This window comes from Xenopus tropicalis, chromosome 2 (assembly GCF_000004195.4).
Source record: "Xenopus tropicalis strain Nigerian chromosome 2, UCB_Xtro_10.0, whole genome shotgun sequence".
Classification (NCBI taxonomy): Eukaryota; Metazoa; Chordata; class Amphibia; order Anura; family Pipidae; genus Xenopus; species Xenopus tropicalis.
The window spans coordinates 142,372,491-142,394,475 of NC_030678.2; the positions used below are offsets into that span (position 1 = coordinate 142,372,491).

Genomic DNA, 21,985 nt, shown 5'->3' on the forward strand with positions numbered 1-21,985 from the left:
AATCTTTATATTTAAACCCTCATTCCATAAAACCAAGTTGTATTCCAAACTACTCAAGTACTAATATGAGATACTGTGTAAATTATCAAAATATACAGGAATTGCATTTCAGTAAAAATAGTCTGCAAATGAAACTACATTAAATAATGCCCCTTTGGTAGTATTGACACTGACGCTTAATCTTCACATTTCGGGTTAAAAGCCATAATAAAAACCCTATACTTCAACTCAAAATGATATTTGCTTATTCTTCTATTGTTTTTTTTTCAGGATATTGTGTGACACAAAGGTAAAGGTTTTGACTGTAGTAAAGGTTTTCATGGATTGTCTTAAACAGGGTCACATGCAAAGCAAATGCTCTCCAGGATACTGAAAGTAACCCGCAGTGCTTTGCATTGGGAGATTAAAGTCAATGCACTTGATCTTGCAAATGTGTTTATAGACCAAACAATTGCTATTTGTAAATTCAATAGTTGTTCATACACATTAGGAGGCATATGTATTATATTGTTGAAGCCAACATCACTGGTGATCTTACCCATAGCAACCAAATAACCAAACAACTGGCTTACACACTATAATAAATATGTCCCTAGGTCGATATTGTAACAACAGCATTTACCCTATGACTGATGCAATACAAAAATATGATGAAGCCAGGGCCAGAACTAGGGGTAGGCAGAAGAGGCAAATTTGATTGACGGTGTTGTTTCACAGAATGGAATTTTATCTGTTTTGTGGAACTGAGTATTCATTTTGTTGATAGAATGAATTCTGTGGTATAGAATCTTGCTTTCTGTCACCAGCATTTATTTTGTTATAAAAATCTAGCTAGAATATGCTATTTAGTTACACCATTATATATTTTGTTGAAGTTTTGTTTTACATAATTCATTCTCTATGTAACTTTACACATAATTGGTTTTGTTGTATGAATATTATACATTTGTGAGATAGAATGCTTGTTAAAATTTACAGAATGGAGTTTGTAATATAATAATAATATCCTTTTGTGTACAAAATTGATTTTTGTTGTCATTCTTCACTAGAAATATATCTTTTGTATAGTTTTTACCAGTGTATATGTCCACACATTAATTCTGTTTACTGAGGATTGTTTTTTGTATATAGAATGTATTTTTGTAGACAAAATGTGCTTTGGACAAACAGAACCCCATAGTAGCCCAGTTATATGCTTGTTTATTATTATTATTATTATTAGGCTATTTAATGGAAAAATATCCTGTGTCCTTGATAAGTTTTTTTTTTTCAAAATTAGAAACACACAAAAAAAACAAAGCCAAAGGTCACTGTGTTGAATTTAATTAAAAAACCAATATTTGCTTCAGTCCTGCCTGTTACACACCTGTTTTGTACAGCCCCATTTCAGGTGTGTTTAGTTGATGCATTTGCCAATATGGCTAGAAGAGATCTCACAACCAATATAAATAAGAACATATAGAAGGCAGGAGAGCACACAAATATATATTTTAATTATTCTGCATACCTTCATTTGTAATATCTGCATGCAAGAAGGCCAAAACAGACAGAATATTTGCATTTGGTTCTTTATTGCTGTTTTAACACGATAAGTATAATAAATTTCACATATGTTGATTGTAGTCTCTTTACAGAGCCTGAAAAACAAAATGACAAGTTAGAATTCAGAGTTAATCAAATATGCTATTTGGGAACTTTATTAGAAGTTGCTCTTCTGTTATTTTTTTGTATTATTTTCTTTAATACTACCTATTTCCCAGTGCTTTATAAAGAATTTCACTGACCCTTGTTTAGCACTAATACAAAATGGGGTCAGCCTAGTAACCTAGCAGTAGACTTTATGAAGTGTGGGAGGAAACCAGAACATCCACAAAAACCTGCATACAAATGCCATTCCGAAATAACCCAAAGACCCCACCACTAAGAGGTAGCAATGCCCACTGTGCCTACTTATAAAGGTGAGTGTACAGTATAATCACAGCTGTAGAAAAGGACAATGATGATCTTTTCTGTATTGTGGTCTATACATAATATTCACTCCCCATTGTGGGGCTTATGTGCTGTTTTCATCTGGATCTCTGAGTGCTTCGCTGCCGATAGTCTTAAGTTTTGGGAGATTTTTCTTGCAACCTGGGGGTGTGTATGGTGCAGTACTGCGCATTCTGGGCCAGGGGTGCAAAGAATATGTGCATCTCGTTAACTATGGGGGAATATATTACATTTCCACATACTAGTAAACAGAAAGAATCCAGTAGCCTTAAGTAAATGTGGCAATATTTAACTGTTAAGCCAATTTATTCAGAATATAAAATACATGTAGAACTTACATTGTTGATCCAGGCAATGTAGGCTGACACTCTGGTGAATACAGATGGTTTTCGACTTATGTTGCATCCGCTGGCAGATCCAAAACTGACAATACCATGGACTTGATAGACTCCATTAACAGCACAGTTTAGGGGGCCACCAGAATCTCCCTGTTATACAAGGGAACAGTGAATAGGTGGAGGAAGCACCAGAAAAAGCTGTTTAAATAGTAAAATGCATGTAGAAATACATATTCCAAATACATATTTCCAAACTGTGGGACTGTCTGCTTCAATATAATGGTCCAACATTTCTTTACATGCAAGTATCGCTTGAAAAAAATGCTGTGTTCTGTGCCTTGTTTTGGTTATGAAGTGATGCAAGGTCACAGAGTTCTTTTGCACTGCACCACAAGTAGGTATGTTGTAATTCAGTAAGGTGTGTTTGTGTGTTAATTGTTCTATTACTGTAAAGCCTAAAACTATAACTAGAAATGCTGGAGTTTATATACTTAAACTACTCTACCAGCCTAGAGCATCAGTAGCCCTATCACAGTAATGATCCATAAATTCAACGATAGCCCCATCATCTGATTTTGTAAGGCCAACTTTTGGGTCTCTGTGGCATTGCACATGCTCTGTGTTCTCTGACTGCTGTTTAGAAGCTAAGCTTTAGGTTTGAGATCATCAAAACATCAGCAGAAATTGAAGTTACATCTATCATTTAAGCTGAGACTACAGGGCCATCAAATGCACTGGTTTTTGTGCTGGCATATTATGTGAATTTGAATTCATTGGAGGCACAGATCTTCACCATGAAATAGGTTTGGTGGCACAGAAGCCCAAAACAAAAAGGTACAGCATTTCTACCCTACCTTGATATTAAACTTTTTCCCTTAAGGTTCATTTGATGTGTAAAATGTGTTGCAGGATAGAGATTGTCATTCTGTAATTAACTTACGTTGCAAGAAGAACGGACTCCATCACCACCAGCGCACACCATAGTGGTCTTCACGCTGCTGCCCCACCAGGAGCTGCTGGAGCAAGTTGAGTGTGCAACCACAGAGAGAGGAGCCTGCTGCAGGATAGCGGCAAGAGATCCCCCAGCTGCAGGAGACATAACTAGCTTAGTATTCTCAGTAATTTAAAACCATAAACAATATTTTATGGGTCCCTTGCAGCTTGATGCTAAATGTTATTATTATATGCTTCAATTTCCATGCAAACTGCAACCTACATATCTGTTAACATTGCTAAGAGTCTTGGGTAATATATGCACTCTTGTAATCAGTGTTGTTTTTTTACACAGAGATATGTGATTGTATATGGTCACATACCATGGAATTATGAGGTGCCTTTTTTTTTTTACAAGGGGTGCACAACTTTAGATAAGATAATTACAATATTTATTAGTTATCAGAGTACATTTGTATTGGCTATACAACATCATTTATTGTTAGCAGCTACCAAGCTAGGTTTGCCTCACCTCGGAAGCTTTCATGGATTTATTAAGACCTTTTAGTTTTCTGTGTGCTTCATTCCTTCCCCTTTGATTGACAGCTGCAGGGCATTGTATAGGCCTGGAGTTAACAAATTATACCTACTGCCTGGAACAGAACTACCTCCCATTTTTTAAATGTGCATCCATTTTAGGTTCCTAAATATACCTTACTAAGGGCCCTGCAGTATCAGCTGCCCAGCCTGTAAAACCCTCATATTAATGCAACTTACTGCTGGTTCTGCCCCATCCTGTAACAACGCAGCCATGGTTGTTGGCCAGGACTACACCATCAGCGGGCAGCTGGGCCAGTCTCACATAGTTGTTAAGGGTGGCACTGGAGGCCAAATGAAGGACTGCAATATCATACCTGCAAGGGAGAGAGACTTTATAAGATGGAACCAAGATATACCTTGTTTACTTAGTGAATTAAATTCTTTGCACTTTTGCAGCTTCTTTAGTTCTTCTGTAAGTCAGTCACAGTTGTGTGCCTCATCTGTCCTCAAAGTCCAGGCATTGTGTAGCACATACTCTGTATTCACACATGCAAGTAATAAATACGTCCAGTCCTGGACTGGCAATCTGTGGGTTCTGGGAAATGTCAGAAGGGCTGCAGTAAGAAGCCATAGACAGTCACTATTTATTGGGCTGTCTGGGCCCTTTGTGTACTTGAAGTGTACTTGGATTTATCCTAGGAGGCTGCAACCTTTTAAAAAGATTCCTAGGTTCCCGAATCCTAGGTTTTCAATGCCCAGTGGGTTTACATTTTATTTCTAGCTTTCCTTTAAACCAGGACTATATCACAGAAGTATTTGCAAGATTCTTACCCAGCTGCTATATTATTTGTGTTCCAGTTAGCATGCTTTATAATTCTTGAAACAGAAATGTACTGTTCGGTGCCGTCGTTTGCATTGATATTATGATCTCCCAAAACAACACGGAAGGAAACAGACCTTTAAAACACAGTGAAAAGTGTATTTTTTAAATTTAGGTTCAACAAGCACCTGATAGCATGTACTCAGAGTGCATTGGATGGACTATTACCTGTCCACACAGTGAGCAGCTGTTAAGACTCTGTTGGCACGGATGAGACTTGCTCCACAGGTATGGTACCAATAACCACTAGACAAGTACTGGAGAGAAACCTTGGGGAGAACATAGAGAAAAGATATTGCTGACACAAGTAATAGTCACTGAGAGTAAACAAATCAATTTAAAAGGAACAAATGACTAATGACAATGAATCTTTTGTTAAAAGACTGTCAAGTGTACATTGATCAATAGTCTGAAAGCGATACCCATTTATTGTAAAACATGGCATTGGGCTGGAACAAATCATAACAAGTTTGAGCTTCTTTTCCCATGCTAGAGTTTGCCTGAACATAACTACATTGTGTGGTGTTTATCTTGTTAAAACAGCCATAAATGGTATGAGATTGCAGATTGAATATGACATTGACGGGGACCCATCATCCAGACAGCTAGTCATATATTGCCTGCCCCTCCTCTATACGTTGGGCACAGAAATCACTTTCATTCTGCACTTCCTTGATGCCCCCTCTCTCCTCACAGTCTATCACTGTGGAAGCCTGCAACTGGGCATGGGAAGCAGGTCCTCCATTCTAGCACATAAACAAGATTTTGGAATGATTCAAACCTTCTCTTGATAACGGCTTCTACAAAATGGTTGCCCTCTGCTTTATTTGGTAGTAAATATTGTTTTTCTACAACCAAAACTTGCCACCAAGTCAGGAATTCAAAAATAACTACCTGGTTTGGGGGCACTGGGAGCCACATCCAAGGGGTTGGTGAGCAACATGTTGCCCCCGAGCCACTGGTTGGGGATCACTGCCTTATTGAATATTCAATTGAAGTACTATTTATGTGTCTCCTAAACATGTAGGTATAGGTGTATGTGGTCTCTATAATTTAGTAGTTCATGGAAAGACAGCGTCAGCATTTTTGGAAGGGGGTCGGAGTTCAAGTTCTATAACAGCAAATGTGACCTGGGCCAATCTATACTAAGGTGTCTATATTTACTGTTTATTGCATCATGCTTCTAAACCTGGGTTTAACTAAATACATAGTACAATATTAACAATGAGTAACAAAAACTATTCTAGGCCTGGTTTTCAGATAAAGTTAGATATGCACTAATGTGTGAGTCAATGTAACAGATCTACAAATATGATGTAGTTATAGTAAAATCCTTGCAATAAATAGTCTGAACCACTGTGGAAATAACATTCTGCAGGAAAATTATAAGCTTTCAGTTATATTCCTTTTGCACCTGATTTTGTTTTTATACCAATGATAAACCGCAAATATATAAAATACAATAAATCAGGGGCTGCTTGGGTTTTTCTGAAGTTGGATTTTTTGCCACTTTTTATTTTAAGCAATCATTTCTGTTGCATATCATATGGCAATATGTAAGGGTTAAACAGGATACTAAATAGGATACTTAGTGATCATTCAGGCAGCACTTTTGTCTAGGGGACACATCATGTTGGTGCATAGCTCTTTTGAATAGAATGCTGGTAGACGCAGGTCTCTGTGCTCTGAAATTTATCTGCAATAGCAGAAGCATTGTGCAATTGCCTCTTCATTGCGCCAGTTTTTTGCACTTTGCACACTGCCCAGGAGGTCAGAATTGACCCCTTATACAATCTGCTGGTGAAGAGCTAGTTAGAAAATAGTTTAGATGCAATTATGGCTGCAAAGAAATAATTGCAGTCTTCAGCATTTATCTATATGTATTGCTAATTAGAGATATAAATGTATTAGTATAAGATCCCTTAATGTAAAGCAGTAATACAGAAAACTGTATAATAGCAGTAAACTTAGCCCTATATCATTTCAGGGACATTTTTTTTGATATTATTAAAACAATTTAGGAATTATAAACAGTACATTGACCTTTCAGGTTGTACCCCAGGATCCATCCATGGCTCCTCTCATTTCATCTGTTATTTCAGAAACCTGGCAAAAGCTGGAGGACCCCTTTCAAGACCTTTCTCTGTCTGCCAATCTAGGTGCTCTCTCAGTAGCTCTGTAATGCCTTGAATGCTTCTCAAAAGGATAATGCACCATGTCGCCTTTATTTGTCAACTAACCTTATGCCCTTAGGGTGATAATCATATAGTCATTAACCCAATTCCTCTTCAATCAAAACAGTAAAGGTGGTTATACACGTAGCAATAACGACTTTCGTGGGACCATTGTTCACAGGAAAGATTGTTCCCACCCTCCATTGACGTTCAGGGCTGAATTGTCAGATATGTGGGTAGAAACAATAGAAATTCTACCTCCACCTGCCGATTCAGCCCTAAATGTAGATTCTGCTCGGGCGCCTTCAACAGCGCCCAATCAAAATCTTTTAACCTGCCTTTGGGATATCGGTCGTCTTGTGGAGCCACCATACATGTACCGAATATTGCACGAAACGAGGTTTGACATAAAATAAGATCTCAAAGATGACTGGAGTGAATCATTATCACCCTAATGACATAGAGTTTCTTGACAGCTCTGCTAATAGCAACTTCGTAATATAATATACACACAATGAAAAATGTAATACTAATAATAATATGTTGCACCCAATATGTTGTTTTCTCATGTTTTACTACCTATTTATAAAGAGTAAATGGACTCTCCAACATGATGTTTTTCCCCTTTTCATGGAATAACTGTGCAGTATTAGTTAAGCTGAGGCATTTAAATTAGATTAGCACTGACCTGCCATGGCCAAGAGTTTTTGGCAGCATTAATTCCTCCTACCACACGTCCATTGTCCTCTATGAATCCAATGTCTTCATCACAACGTCCTTTTAGAAGAAAGAAAAGCTGTTTGTAAAGTGTGGTCTTCTGTTTCTTACACAAACATATAGGGGGTAATGTAATAACAGCTGATAAATATCCAGCAAAAAGCCAGTAAATGCCACTAAAGGTGCCCATATACTGTACCTTAAGAACCGCTGCCTTGGTGATGTCGCCAAGCGAGCAGATCTTCTCCCGATATCCCCCACCTACGGGTGGGCGATATCGGGAGATTCCAGGCTAATTTGATTGTTTGGCCCTATGGCCAAACGATCGAATTATAATGACAGGTATAGGCAAAGTCGGTCCGGGGACAGCATCAACGAGACAATGCAGTCCTCGATCAGACTAGATTTTTTAACCTGCCCGATCGATATCTGGCTGATTTCAGGCCAGATATCGGCTGGGCAGGCCCGTCGGTAGTGCCCATACACGGGCCGATTAGCTGCCGAATCCGTCTAAGGGACCGATATCGGCAGCTAGAATCGGCCCATGTATGGGGGCCTTTACTGGTGCATACTGGTTCCTAGAACTAGAGCAAACTCTGTACACCTTATCACATTAACTGTTTGATAAAAGGAATACTGCTGAAAGTTAAGCCAGAAACTAGCATGGAGCTAATGATGACTCTCAAACAGCTACGTAAAGGGACAGAAAGAAACCCCCAATGGGCTTTATTGTTTCAGCACAAAACAGGTCAGAGTTTTTTTTAAGAAGTGTTCAGAGCACGTTTCTAAAATTATATTGTGTCAAATAAAAATATTACTGTTTCTATTCTCAGGATAAGTGAGTAGAATGTAGATATGGTTGTACCCTACAAGTTCAACACAACCAGTAAGCTGTGAGTATGATAATAAAACTATTAGTATATTTCTAAAGCATTTCATCTGCTTCTGCAGGTTTTACTGGAAATTGACTAGTAAAGATGAATATTAAATTGTATTCAGTATGATAGTAATACCTCCTCTCTGTGTATATAGTAATGAACATCCTAGATTCCTTACAGAGGTACAGCAAATAACCACTTACCACAAAGGACCAGGGCAGCAAGTAGTAGTAGCTGGAACATCTTGTCGTTGTTTCTGCACATATGTGCCCTGTTGTGCTCTATTTTTATACTCCATTGTTTGGCACTAAGATGATTTTATCAAGCAGTGAGAGTATTGCCAGGTGTTCCAAATACAATAGGTGCCAAATGAGTATTAGGAAAAATATTTTGATGCTTAACTCAAGGACTAGGAGCAACTTATGTAAGTTAGAGATTTAACGAGATTTATTACACCATTATAAGATAATTATCTGCCATTGCCCATTATATGTTTTGCACTTTCCACTTTATACAGTTACTATGTACATAGCAGAACATCTGTAAAGGTTCTCATTCATCCAGGTCAGGGTATATCTACAGTAATAAGTCAAATCAACTGAACTTAAAGTAGTTTTGCTAGTCATCCAGCTGAATTGAGAAAGCCAGTGGAATGATTACTGAAATGTCTTCAAGGAAAATATACAGCAAGTCCAATTGATTTAATTACTATATATACAGCAGTTTGGTGATCTTTGCTATCATAGCCGTCTCTCACTGCACTCAGCCTAAGGGCAGCTGTCAGTTCATGGCTGTGACTCACTGCACCTGTGACTGGCTACTAATAAACATACTCTTGTATGTAAAAGAGCTTATACTCAACCTGTGTGGGTCTTTTTTTGCAAAACAAACACATGTCCAAAGCCAATAAAATGGTCTTCTATACTTTGTTTATGTTAAGCTGAATGAATAGTAATGTAATTGTAATTTTCTATGCCTTCTATGAAGGTGTTACTGGCTTAGCTTCTAGTTTCATTGTTGCCTAGGCTGCCGTTGACTCGGGGTGGCTGACCAGAGCCTTCTGTAGGCAATCATAATCTCTTTTGGGCAGGACGGACCCTCTTTAACTCATGTAGTTATTGGCTGCTTTGTATATAGTTCTTAATGTTCAATGTACAGCACTGTGGAATATGTTGGCACTTTATAGTTACATGTTAATAATAATAATAATACATATTTTTGAGTAGCCTGAAACTATATTCATAACCTATAACCTTAAATGTAAATTGCCTCACAAGTGCATATGTCAGTGCTTATCAGTTAATAGAATCCTAGAAATGTGTTGCTACATTTTTTTAGGCTACTATTTTCTGTAGGCTTTGACTGAAGCATCTAAGAATGTGGTAGTAAATGCTAATTTCAAGCTTATTTTAAGCCAAAGGGCTATTTATTACTAAAACATCAAGTCTAATGTTTTGAAGCAGCCAAATCTTTTGGTTTAAAGTTGCCAAAACAAATATCCAAAAGGTCAATTTCATGGCAAAATTTCTCGTGTGTATGAGATTAGGGTTTTTTTTAAAGAAAAACAAGCAATGTGAGTGCCAAACCCAAAGAACAACCACCTGAAGAGAAACAATGATAAAGAAAGCAATGTGCCATGTATAAAAATACACTTGTGTGAGGCTAAAAATATATTTATTTGTTTTTCCTTCTCTTTTTTATCTGTACTCTTTTTGTAGTTCCCCTGTGGTTGGCAGCAGCATTAAGGTAAAATCTGAAGGTGTCAGTGTGCTTGCTTGGTTCACGTTCAGGGATTATTTAAGCCATGTGTGTGGTATTAAATTTTGGGACCAACCTGTTATTCATACATTGATTGCTTACTAGAGAACAAAACTGACAAATCTCCTTCCACCTATATGTGTGAAGCAGAGAAGTACTGACACACATTATTATAAATAGGGCTTAGATATGATGAGGGTCACAGATGTCATCACATACAAACAGTATCATTTGAGGGATCATTGTGTCTGTAATTTCCAGGCCTGGATTTGTGGTGAGGCCACAGCTGCACCTCAACTTTGCTCACATATGGAGCACTGGGAACAGGACACGCAGAAAACTTCATCACGTTTTGTCCCCTGTGTTCCGTATATATGCTAAATGGATGCGTTTTAAGTAGAGGAATATGACCTAGAAGAAGCCAGTCAGGCAAAACGTGCATTGGTCTGTATGGAACTGTGTAAGTTAAGAAACAAATCTATTCTGTGATGAATGGGCACAACTGAACATGGCATGACGAAGGAACAGTAATATCACAATTGAAAGTGTTTTAAAGTTATTAAAATAGAATATTATGTTGGCCTACACTGGTAAAATGGGTGTGTTTGCTTCAGAAATGCTACTATAGCCTATATAAACAAGCTGCTGTGTAGCCATGGGGGCAGCTATTCAATCTGAAAAAGGAGGAAAGGCACAGGTTACATAGCAGATATGCTCTGTTAAATACAATGGGTTTAGAATCCTGTGTAAGAACTAAGTTTATTGTGCTCTACAGAGCTTATCTGCTATCTGCTATGTAACCTGTGCCATTAAGCCCCATTTCAACTTGAATGACTACACAGCATCTTATTTATATAAACTATTGTGGTGTTTCTGAAGCAAACACACAAGTTGTACCAGTGCAGGGAAACAGTGCATTGTTGATGGTGGAGGTATTTCAAAGCTGTTATTGTTGTGAATTTGCAACAAACTTGGCAAAAGGAGAAGATCTTGGCAATACTGGATCTCCTGGAATTACTAAAATGTTAGGAACTTGGGCCATGAATTGGAGTAATACATGGTGTAATATCTGAGGGAACAGATGAACAGAATCCCTTTAACATAGATTCTTTGGTGGAACAATCAAAGCCCTAATACATTTTGCTTTATGAGTGCATGGAATATGCACCCCCTAAACATCATGAAGCCTTCTTTGATTTTGATTTGGGCATCACATATGAATGATTTTATTTGGAAGGCCAGTTTTAACCTTCTCTGGGCTATAACTGACTAATTATAATATTTTTCTTGAGACTCCACATTACTTTTTCTTGCTACCGATTGTTAAAATAAACCCTGAAGCTTGAAATGTTTGTTGAATGTCTTAAAAGGGATCAATCAAATCAAGTTTATCAACAAATGCAGCCTTTCAGTCTAACTGTAAATTTAACTTTAGCTCCACTTCTGAGTTGATTATTATACAAAATTGTGAAAGTCTGTGCTATGCCCAAGGCAATATATAGATTCCTATATAGATTCCTAACCCCCAGCCTTATGGTGGGGGAATCGGTTTGACAACCACTTTTTATTACTGGCCTTGACACACAAAGAGATTAGTTACCCACAATGTATCTCCTTCCTACCAGTGATAATGTAAATTGTGGTGGGAAAACGTGTTGCAAATTTCCTCTCAAGGCAACTCTGGGTGACTTCAGAAACCCAAAGAAGCATATATTTCCACTGGCAATTTAGTGGGAAGTCATTTGGAGGAGATTAGTCGCTTACAATAGAGGAGATCTGTTGCGGGCAACTAATCTCCCCTTCTGTCATGGCCCTTAGTGGTTTAAAGTCAACATAAAGTGTCTCTAACCTCTTTGAATTCATGCACAAGTTTGATTTCCATACTGGTAATAGAAAAGGTAAATATGTACTGTAGCTCAAGTAGTAGAGATTTTACAAAAGACTAAGCTAGTTTGTATCATGATATTTTCCCCCACATGTTTTAGTCCTTTGTTAAATATCCTGGGCCTTAAATTGTATACTCCATTCATGATGCCAGGCTGGAACAGATTGCTTCTGGCAACGTGATAAGGTTAAACCCATTTTTGGAGGAGTCATGTAACACTGAATGGGTCCAGGCCTACCTTGGTACATCCTAACGGTACCAATGTTACAGGCAATAAAACATTACAATTTTAATGTTTTTTTGTCCAGTAAATATAATGATGTAAAACCTAAACAAACACATACACACCAAAAGCTAATGCAAGAGAGTATTATAAGATTTTTTTTATACTTTATTCAATGTTTACATATCCTTTATTAGAGTTATCTGGTACTCTTCAAACTTCTTTTACGCTCACATTTTAAATATTCTGAAAGACATAAAAAGATTAATTAAAAAAAAAAATACACAAAGAACACAAGCATGGCATTTATACTTGAAAACAAAAGCAGAAAAAGACATGTATAATAAGAGAAGCCAGAGGATTAGAAGAGACTGGACTTTTATGAAATATTAGTGACTAAATATGAATATATTAATGAACCTATAATGTTGTTTCTTTACCTGAGCACTTTTTTAATAGCCCAAAAATCTAAGCATTAATGGGTATGAGAGAATCAGCTGCCAATCACGGGTACGAGTAGTTGCCAGATGGTTGCAATGTATGTTTATGATGGAATGTTACTGATGCTTTAAATGTGTGGTTATGGGCTACATAAAACCAGGGCAGGCATTATCCTAGCAGCTTTATAAATCAATTAGTACATTTAAATTAAGCATTTTCCTCTACATAAAGCTTTTTAAAATAAAGGGGGTGCAATGAGCTTGTGACAGTATAATAACTAATAATATAGTACATACAGACAGCAAAATATACGCTCTTCACTCACCCGTGTCAATGTAAAAAAAACCATTATAAGTCCAACATGTCCCACATGACCATTAACATCAGTCCCTGCCCCAGTGGACATTAACTATGAAGGATTCACTACTAATTGTTACTCACAGCATTGATCCATCCGATGTAAGCTGAAACTCTGGTGAACACTGTTGGCTTCAGGTATGTATTGCAACCAGCAGCAGCAACAAAGCTGGTGACACCATGGACTTGGTACACACCATTGACAGGGCAGTTAAGAGGGCCACCAGAATCACCCTGAATTTAATAAAACAAGTGTTATAGAGCAGAAATATAGGACTTGTTATTAATCAACGTAATCCCAACTTGTTATTAATCAACGTAATCCTAACTGAAAGTGCATTATCACAGGAACCCATAAATCAAAGTTTCAAGTCCCCTCTCAAAGTTGATGCCTTTCATAACAATCCTAGAGTAGTTAGGCTTTTCTGGCCCTGCTAATACTGATTCTTCTATCCAATGGCAATAAATATTTGCACTTTCCATGGACATAAAAATTTGCAGGGGTACACTAGCACTAGCGCTACTTGCCCCCAGCAAGCTTTCCATAACAGCACAACCAGCCTCCTGAGGGCAGACCCACTGGCAGTTGCACCCCCTGTCCCTTACGTAATGATGCCACCTGCCATTTTAAGACCATATTCTTATTTATCAACTGTGATATAAAGTAAGGTAGTTAAAATGCCAAAACTACATCATTGTCTCACTCATGACTCTGAGGCTACTAATTATCAACCACTCGGTAAAACACTATTGAGGGTTTTGTATAAAAAATTTTTTTACACACTGGAACAAATCACTGGAAAATAAATTATCCATATGCTTGATAAGACATCAAGTCATCACTGAACAAGTCATACTGAATTTTCTCAACTCATTTGTCTTCTTCAGTTAGGTTCTATTTTGGGTGACAACAGTTGTCATTAAATAGCTTCTGGGAAGTTACCTTTTATAGTCTTCGTTTAAGGCTTCTCACCTAGAGAAGTGGCCTGAGTACATTTATAAACCTATGTATGAAGGTCCCGTATATTATTTGATTAAAGCCTAAAATAAATCAAGGTTGCAACTGTCTAAAGCCAACACAAATGAAATCATTGTACCTGGCATCCTGAACGGACTCCATCACCACCAGCACACACCATGGTGGACTTGACTGTACTTCCCCAATAGGAGCCAGTGGAGCAGGTTGCATGGGCTACCACGGGCAGAGGGGCCTGCTGGAGTACGGAGGCAACAGAGCCATTGTCTGTAGGGAAACAAGAAGGTAGCTCTGTAGTCTGATTTTATATTCTTGACGTGGATAAAGTGAGGATCAGTTAAATAGAAAATCAAATATAATCAATGTGCTGTTTCAGAGGCATAACTGGAACTACTGGGCTCCACAGCAAATTATTTAGTCTATTGATATGATCCATTGGTATTTTTTCTTTGGCTGCCATTTTAACTGCAATACATTTAGTCACAATTGGAAGGATATGGGTTTTCTACAAAATTTATGTTAAGGTGGCAACATTCACATGAAACCATTTATTCAACTGTGTCATTTGCTTCCAGATTGGATGACCATCATTTTGTGCATTTGTCTTTCAAATAAACATTTTGAATGGTCAAAGTGTGGTATAATCCCAATCAAGGTTATGGCTCAAAAAGCAAATCCTGTATGAGTTAGGATGGGGTCACACATTTAAATAATCTACAGCCATTCAGTCAGGGGAATGCAATTGAACCATCCAAGTGAATGCCAGAATGACACAAGAGTGCTCATTTATGTCTACAAGCACAGTGGGCAACTTGCGCTTTCTCTCTCAGTGAGTTCATAAAACTACTTTTATTAAAGGTACATACATCAAAATACACCACTGTATAGTTGCACTAAGCGCCTAAGCAGTCCTTCCTGCTTTTTGTTCTAAATCGAGCGCCTATTCTGCTGCGCCTATTGGCATGGGAACCCTGGAGCAACTGCCACCTTTTGACCAGGCAGAAGCTCCAGGGTTCCCTCAGAGCCCTGCATCAATAGGTGGAGCACACTTGTGCTAAAAGAATAGAGTGCAAATGTCACTCATGCACCAAACATTGGAATGCCAGGCACGCTTTAAGGGTAAAGACACACAGATCTACTAGTAGCAGCTACTTGTCGTTGCTGCTGAAATAGACAATGCTAATCATTTACTAGTAACTTTCTCTATGTGTATTTTAGCAGAGGCAATTCTCAGTATTGTCTATGGCTGGGTATTTTCTGGCATTTAGAAGCTATGAAAATGTAGCTGCTACTAGTAGCTCTGTGTGTCTTCATCGTAAAAACTTGCAGTTGTGTCCAGGCAATGTGTGTAGGAGCAGCTCAAGGAGCAAACAGGCGTCAAAAAATTGCCTGTTTGCGTCCGCAGTGACTCTGGAATTCTGAGACAAAATGCTGCATTGTGGGTAAGGATTGCACTTGAAATTGCACTTTGCTCACTGATCTTGCGGATGTAAATGATGAGCCTTAATATCTGACTGATCAGCCTGTGTTAGTAACATCTTCTGATGATTGTATTTAGTTAACTATAAGAACATACTGCTGGTTTTGCCCCATCCGGTAATAATGCAGGCATAGTTGTGGGCCAGGACCGCACCATCAGCGGGCAGGTTGGCCAATTGAACATAGCTGTTGAGGGCAGCACTGGAGGCCAGATGAAGCACTGCAATATCATACCTGCAAGGCACAAAATAGAAATCAGTAATTTAACTGTAAGCAAGAGACATGATTAGACAGAACATTTTAAACAATTTATAGCAAAACATTTTCAGACTCTAGCAATAACAATTACTTTAAGTTTTGGATTTATTGTTATTATATTATTCATCTGAACCTTGCAACATTAGGATTATATATCAAAAATATTAATGAGTTTTCAAGTGATATTGCATTGAAACAATAAGACATCATGGTGCAGGGAACCACATTCTAACGCAATAGATTCAAAACTGTGAGTCTGGAACCTGCATGACCCTAAAGCAATGGATGGGTGACCGAGCCTTGATGACATTTAGGGTAAAAACTATAATTGGTATTTTAATGAAAGGAGATAATGATGAGATGACAGTATGCCTTTAATTCCACAGTAAAATGTACATATTTTTTACTCTCATTTTGGCTCCAATTTAAATTTGTAAGTAGGGAACAAACATCTTACCCAGCAGCAACATTGTTTCTGTTCCAGTTGGCATGTTGCACAATCCTTGATACTGAGATGTACTGTTCTGTGCCATCATTCTGGTAAATGTTGTGATCTCCCACCACCACACGATAGGAAGTGACCCTAGCAACGAGTAAATGAAAGCAAATAGTTTTGTACTTAGTTCACTTCAAGGAGAATTCTACCACTAAACAGATTTTACATGATGCTCTTTATTAGCTAATTAGCTAAGGTCAGGTACTGCACATAACGCACAGGGATTAGACCATAGGGTGCGTTTTGGTAAGAGTGTTGCTGAATAAACAGCTATGTCTAGGGGTAGAAGGGCCACTTCTGTGATAATGGATCTCACTGGAACTGTTAGGCTGTAATATCACACATCACTCAAGGATTTCAAAGCCTAGCAGATAAATATTCAACACATAAATGCTGTAGCTATGAAATCTTAGTTAAAGGAAAACGATACTCCCAAATAACGTAGGTCTCTATAAAAAATATATTGCACAAAACAGCTCATATGTAAAAACCTGCTTTATTTAAATAAACCATTGTCATAAAAATATTCTTTTTATTGTAGTATGTGCTATTGGGTAATCCTAAATAGAAAACTGCCATTTTATGATCCACAGGGTACAAAAACAAACCAATGGCACACATACATGTTAGGTAACATCAGGCAAAGTTCAGACACTAGTTCCTGCAGTTAGAGCTGCATTATTTCCTGTCAGCTGATCTCTGAGGGAGCACACAGCCCATCACTAAATGGTGGCTCAAGGGAAGGGATGTAAAAGAGCAATATTTACTGATATATATTCCAGTTTGGTAAGATTCTTTAGTAGGCCACATAATATGATATAAACTGTTGGCTAAGTAGTCTTTCTGGTGGTATAGTTGTCCTTTAAAATAGATTTAGGTTTCCAAAATATAATAAACTATCTGTTCGGTAAGTATTCTTTCTGGGGTATCATTTTCATTTAAAATAGATTTGGGTTCTCAAAATATAACAGCAGATCACTGGTGAATGTCTCAGAGTTAAGAGTAATACACATAAAGGGTCAAAATCAGAATAACATATAACACATATTTTATTATTTGGCCATTACGTGTCTACGCAGTGAGCAGCTGTCAGGACCCTGTTGGCACGGATCAGGGAGCCCCCACAGGTATGGTACCAACTGCCACCAGACAGGTACTGGAGGGAAATCTGGGTGGAGAAAAAGAATGGAAACAAGCACTGTGAGCCATGTACATGGATTTAGCACATTTAAAAATTTCTATAAAATGTTCTGTTATGCAGCATATTCTTAATATTAGTAACTGACATGTTATAGTTCTCTTGATGAATACACAATATGTATTAAGTATTAAGATTATGATACATGATATTATTTCTCTGAATGATGTCTATGCTGAAAAACTGTGATATTTTATTTTCAAAGTAGTGACATGCAAAATTTGTGGTTAGAATTATCATAGATCAAAATGGACAATTAAGAAAGATTTCTTATTAATCAGTGCTTTCCTGACAGTCAGTATGATGCCACTCCCACACATATTCAGTAAGAAAAACCTGCCTATGGAGTACAATTTACCAACGTAAATTCTAATTTGCCTAAGGGGGAGATTTATCAACGTTTGAGTTAGATTTTTTTCACAATTTGGCTTTTTTTGTCCTATAAAAACTCAAATTTGAATTATGTTTCAAAAACTGGAATGTCTGGTATTTATTAACCGCGAAAAACCTGAAAACTCGAATCTAAAAATTAATCTGAAACCTTGTGAGTTTCTCTAGAAGTAAATAGGAGTTGTCCTAGGCAAAGTCAAGGCATATTTTCAAATTCGATTTTTTAGAGTTTTCTAAGTTTGTAAACTCAAAGAAATTGAGGTATTCAAGCTTTTTATTTGAACGAGTAAGCATTGGATATGCGAGTCTATTTGATGTAGAAAAACTCGAAAATTGATAAATAAGCCCATATATGTTGCTAAATTCTGTGGTGCAGGATTTTTAATGGTCTGCAGTTATAATGGAATTCAGGAAAACACTAGAGAAATCTCTCCAATTTCTTCCTTGTACATGTGCATAGTATAAGAATAGTATTAGAGTGCATCATGATGTATATCCCATCATATACTTATACGGGTATAGGACCCCTTATCCAGAATGCTCAGGACCAAAGGTATTCCAGATAAGGGGTCTTCCAATAATTTGGATCTCCATACCTTAAGTCTACTAAAAAATTAATAAAACATTAATTTAACCCAATAGGATTGTTTTGCATCCAATAAGGATTAATTAAAACTTAGTTGGGATCAAGTACAAGGTACTGTTTAATTACTACAGAGAAAAAGTAAAGTTAAGACGGGCTTAACATAATTCAGAGCTTTCTGGATAATGGGTTTCCAGACAAGGGATCCCATTCCTGTATAATATTTTAAGGAGAATGAATGCTAACCTGCCATGGCCAAGAATTCCTGGCTACCTCACTTCCTCCAATCACTCGCTGATTATCTTCAATGTAGCGCACATCATTGAAACAATGTCCTTAAAGAGAGAGAATATGATTTTGTGATTTATGATTAGGCTGGTGTTTAATAAGGGCTTGAGCAGATTTACATGCACAAAACAAACTGTTTGTATTCACTTTATATTCGTTTACCAAGAAGTCTTAAAGAAGTACTTCTTACCATAATATCATTATAATAAACCCTAATTAGTTTAAAGGTTGCCAAACCCCTTTTTTTAGGGAAATCCCAAACCCATAATTATTAGATTTGTCAAAATTTTGAATTCCCCACAAAAAATGGCCTGAATAACAAATAGAACCCTCATTTTCATATTCTAGTTTCAACAAACTAATGAGGGCATCATCTGATTATCATGCCTTCAGTGGGCCAGTACTCTAAATTGATATCAGGGCCAGAACTAGGGGAAGCAGAAGAGGCACATGCCTAGGGCGCGGTGGGGTGCTGGGTTGGCCTGACTCTGATTTATGTTACTTTAATGGTTCTTGTTGGATGAAATCATATAAAAAATAATGAGATTTGAATAAATCGTAAAAAAAAATCCTGGATTTTGGGAATCCATATAATGTATTCTTATTCTTGCAGAAGTTGTGTTTGCCATTACACTTTATATATTTATAATTAACCTGATTTGCAATAACCTTATAACTAGATCACCGAAGACACAGATAACTAGCTTAATATGTAGTAATGTACTCAACCAGCAATCACTACTTAGATAAAGATGAGGACATATTAATATTATATGTGTGAAGAGCATGATAGAAAGGGAATTAGTTTGATCAACAACTCCATTGATAGGGAACCATATACATATTTAAGAAAGTATGTTAAAAAATAACTAAGCTTATTTAACAAAAAGAAATATCTTCCCTATGTGTGGTTTCCTAATAAGATAGAGAGGTCTGTACTACTGTAGATTACTGAACAAACATTATAAGTATAGAAGCAGCAATGTTTTAAAGATTCATATCCAACTATTCTATATTTTTGGGCTATTACATTTATGACATTCAAATTAAACTAGGAAAGGGAAATATAAGGCAGATAGGACTGCTAATTCATGAAGCTTACCACAAAGGACAAGCGCAGCAAGTACCAGGAGCCTCAGCATTGTGCCTTGTATTGTTTGTACACTTAGCCCTGAATTCACAGTTCTTGGCTCCCTTTTATAGAAATTAGTTAGAAATTCTGCAAGGACTTTGTGATAACATTAATAAATATCTAAAGGGAATGATGCCAGATGTTACAATATCAGTATCCCAGTATGGAAAATGTACACCCAATTGTGATTAAGCATACCTCAAGGCCCGTCAACATTTGTAGATTATTCACAGCCATTAATTTAGTTATTTAACACATTTACAAAAGAAAAATATATAGCACCAATCAACTAGACAGCTATACATTTATAGTTTCTTTCCAGTATATAGTCAATACATATGTACAATTATATGCTTGTTTATATGGGATCTAGCTGAGCTCTTTCCTATAAGAGTCAAAGGGCCCGATTCACTAAAGTCCGAAATAAGGAGTGCTATTTATAGCATGCGTTAAAAATCTTATCACTTCTTATTTTTCGCTCGATTCACTAAAAGGACACTTGTCATAATTAAGAAGCGATGTTCTTGGCGTTATTTATCTTGCGACGACATATTTTCAAGCAATATATTACGCAGCGCACAACATATTACGCAGCGTGCGATATTTTACGCAGAGCGCAAAATTTTCAGAACGGTAGTCTTCAGAAAGTAATGGTTACGTGGGTAATATATTGCGCTCTGCGTAAAATATCGCACGCTGCGTAATATGTTGTGCGCTGCGTAATATATTGCTTGAAAATGTGTCGTTGCAAGATAAATAACGCCAAGAACATCGCTTCTTAATTATGACAAGTGTCCTTTTAGTGAATCGAGCGAAAAATAAGAAGTGATAAGATTTTTAACGCATGCTATAAATAGCACTCCTTATTTCGGACTTTAGTGAATCGGGCCCAAAGGGGGAAATTCACAAAAGTGTAGGTAAGTACACAGTTCTCAAAAGTGTTGGTCGCCAAGTTGTAAAAATGTTGTAACCACAACAAATTCACAGAAGGTATCTTCTTTATGGATTTGTCATAATGCCGCTAAATATTAAAAAGTGTCATATACACGGTAAAAAATTGCGCGTCAAAAATTTTTCCTTATACAGACTTAAGCCAAATTAACCTATCAACATTTTTTCCTCCATTTCTGTTTTGGCAGAAACATTTTGGTGTAAAAAACGTCTGTAAAAATGTTGTGGGTACGACTAATTCTCAAAAAAGTCATTCACAATAGCCCCGCCTACTTTTTAACAACATTTTGAAAAAATTGTCAGTAGAGGTGGAAAAATGACGGAAAATTGGTCCGTGGATAATTCGGTGTGCAAACAACATTTTATATGACATTTTTACAACATTTTCCTTTACTGACATTTTTGTGAATTCCCCCCTTTATGTTTTTCTAAAAGAAACCTACAGTTAAACAGCTATGATGGGATGCAACACATGGTTAAAAAGCCCGATTGGAAATAAATCGGAGAAACCACGATAATTCCTGATGTGGGAAAATTGCGTAAAACATTCTTTTCTTGGTTGCACGAAAATATCATGGTTGCGATCCAAAAGTCACGAAATATTTGGATCCGGACGATCGTAATTGGTGCGAAAACCTTTCTGGCTTTGAAACTTTGATGATGATTTTGGAAGCCTTCCATAGGACTCAATGGCACTGTACAGATCCAACCTGGCCAAAAGATAGTCACAAAAATAGTAGTCTTTGCGAAAAATACGGTTGTGGAAGTTAATGCAAACCACGAAAAAGTGGTCATTACGAAAAGTTCTATAAATTAGAAAAAATACGATTTTTTCTGAAAAAACAATTTGTGCTTTCATGAGCCCCATAGAGTTCCTGTACATACAGGTATTCCTGAAAGGCTTGTGCCAAACATGGCAGTATTACAGTGCCAATGAGTTTGTACATATAATCTTTAATTTGTCAGGGGGAGGCAAGTTGGCATCATTCGGATGCACAAGTTAGGGTGCTCTTTGTGCCAAGTTCTAATCCTGCAGGAGGAGCAATGCAAAACATACCCCTGGGCACAAATACTTTTTAATTGAGCACTAACGGCTGCACACTTGCGCACCATAGTACTTT

The 21,985-nt window shown here is 37.2% G+C and overlaps 2 protein-coding genes across 3 annotated transcripts; both read right to left on the bottom strand.

Annotated features, from left to right (window-relative positions):
- Positions 1-1,552: 1,552 nt before the first annotated feature.
- Positions 1,553-8,699, bottom strand: cela1.4 (chymotrypsin like elastase 1, gene 4). Its single transcript, NM_001030498.1, has 8 exons — positions 8,653-8,699; positions 7,543-7,631; positions 4,849-4,949; positions 4,632-4,757; positions 4,038-4,174; positions 3,268-3,413; positions 2,328-2,477; positions 1,553-1,637 (listed from the first exon to the last, which is right to left on the bottom strand). Exons 1-8 carry the CDS (start codon positions 8,690-8,692, stop codon positions 1,629-1,631), a joined length of 798 nt encoding a protein of 265 aa, NP_001025669.1. The 5' UTR covers positions 8,693-8,699; the 3' UTR covers positions 1,553-1,628.
- Positions 8,700-12,460: 3,761 nt separating this feature from the next.
- cela1.6 (chymotrypsin like elastase 1, gene 6) lies at positions 12,461-19,948 on the bottom strand. Of its 2 annotated transcripts, XM_031897184.1 has the most exons (8): positions 19,884-19,948; positions 18,740-18,828; positions 17,390-17,490; positions 16,284-16,409; positions 15,666-15,802; positions 14,211-14,356; positions 13,198-13,347; positions 12,461-12,561 (listed from the first exon to the last, which is right to left on the bottom strand). In XM_031897184.1, exons 1-8 carry the CDS (start codon positions 19,921-19,923, stop codon positions 12,553-12,555), a joined length of 798 nt encoding a protein of 265 aa, XP_031753044.1. In that variant the 5' UTR covers positions 19,924-19,948; the 3' UTR covers positions 12,461-12,552. The 2 variants fall into 2 exon arrangements, with proteins under 2 accessions (XP_031753044.1, XP_031753043.1); XM_031897183.1 differs by lacking the exon at positions 12,461-12,561 and having other exon boundaries at positions 13,183-13,347.
- Between the last annotated feature and the right edge of the window lie 2,037 nt (positions 19,949-21,985).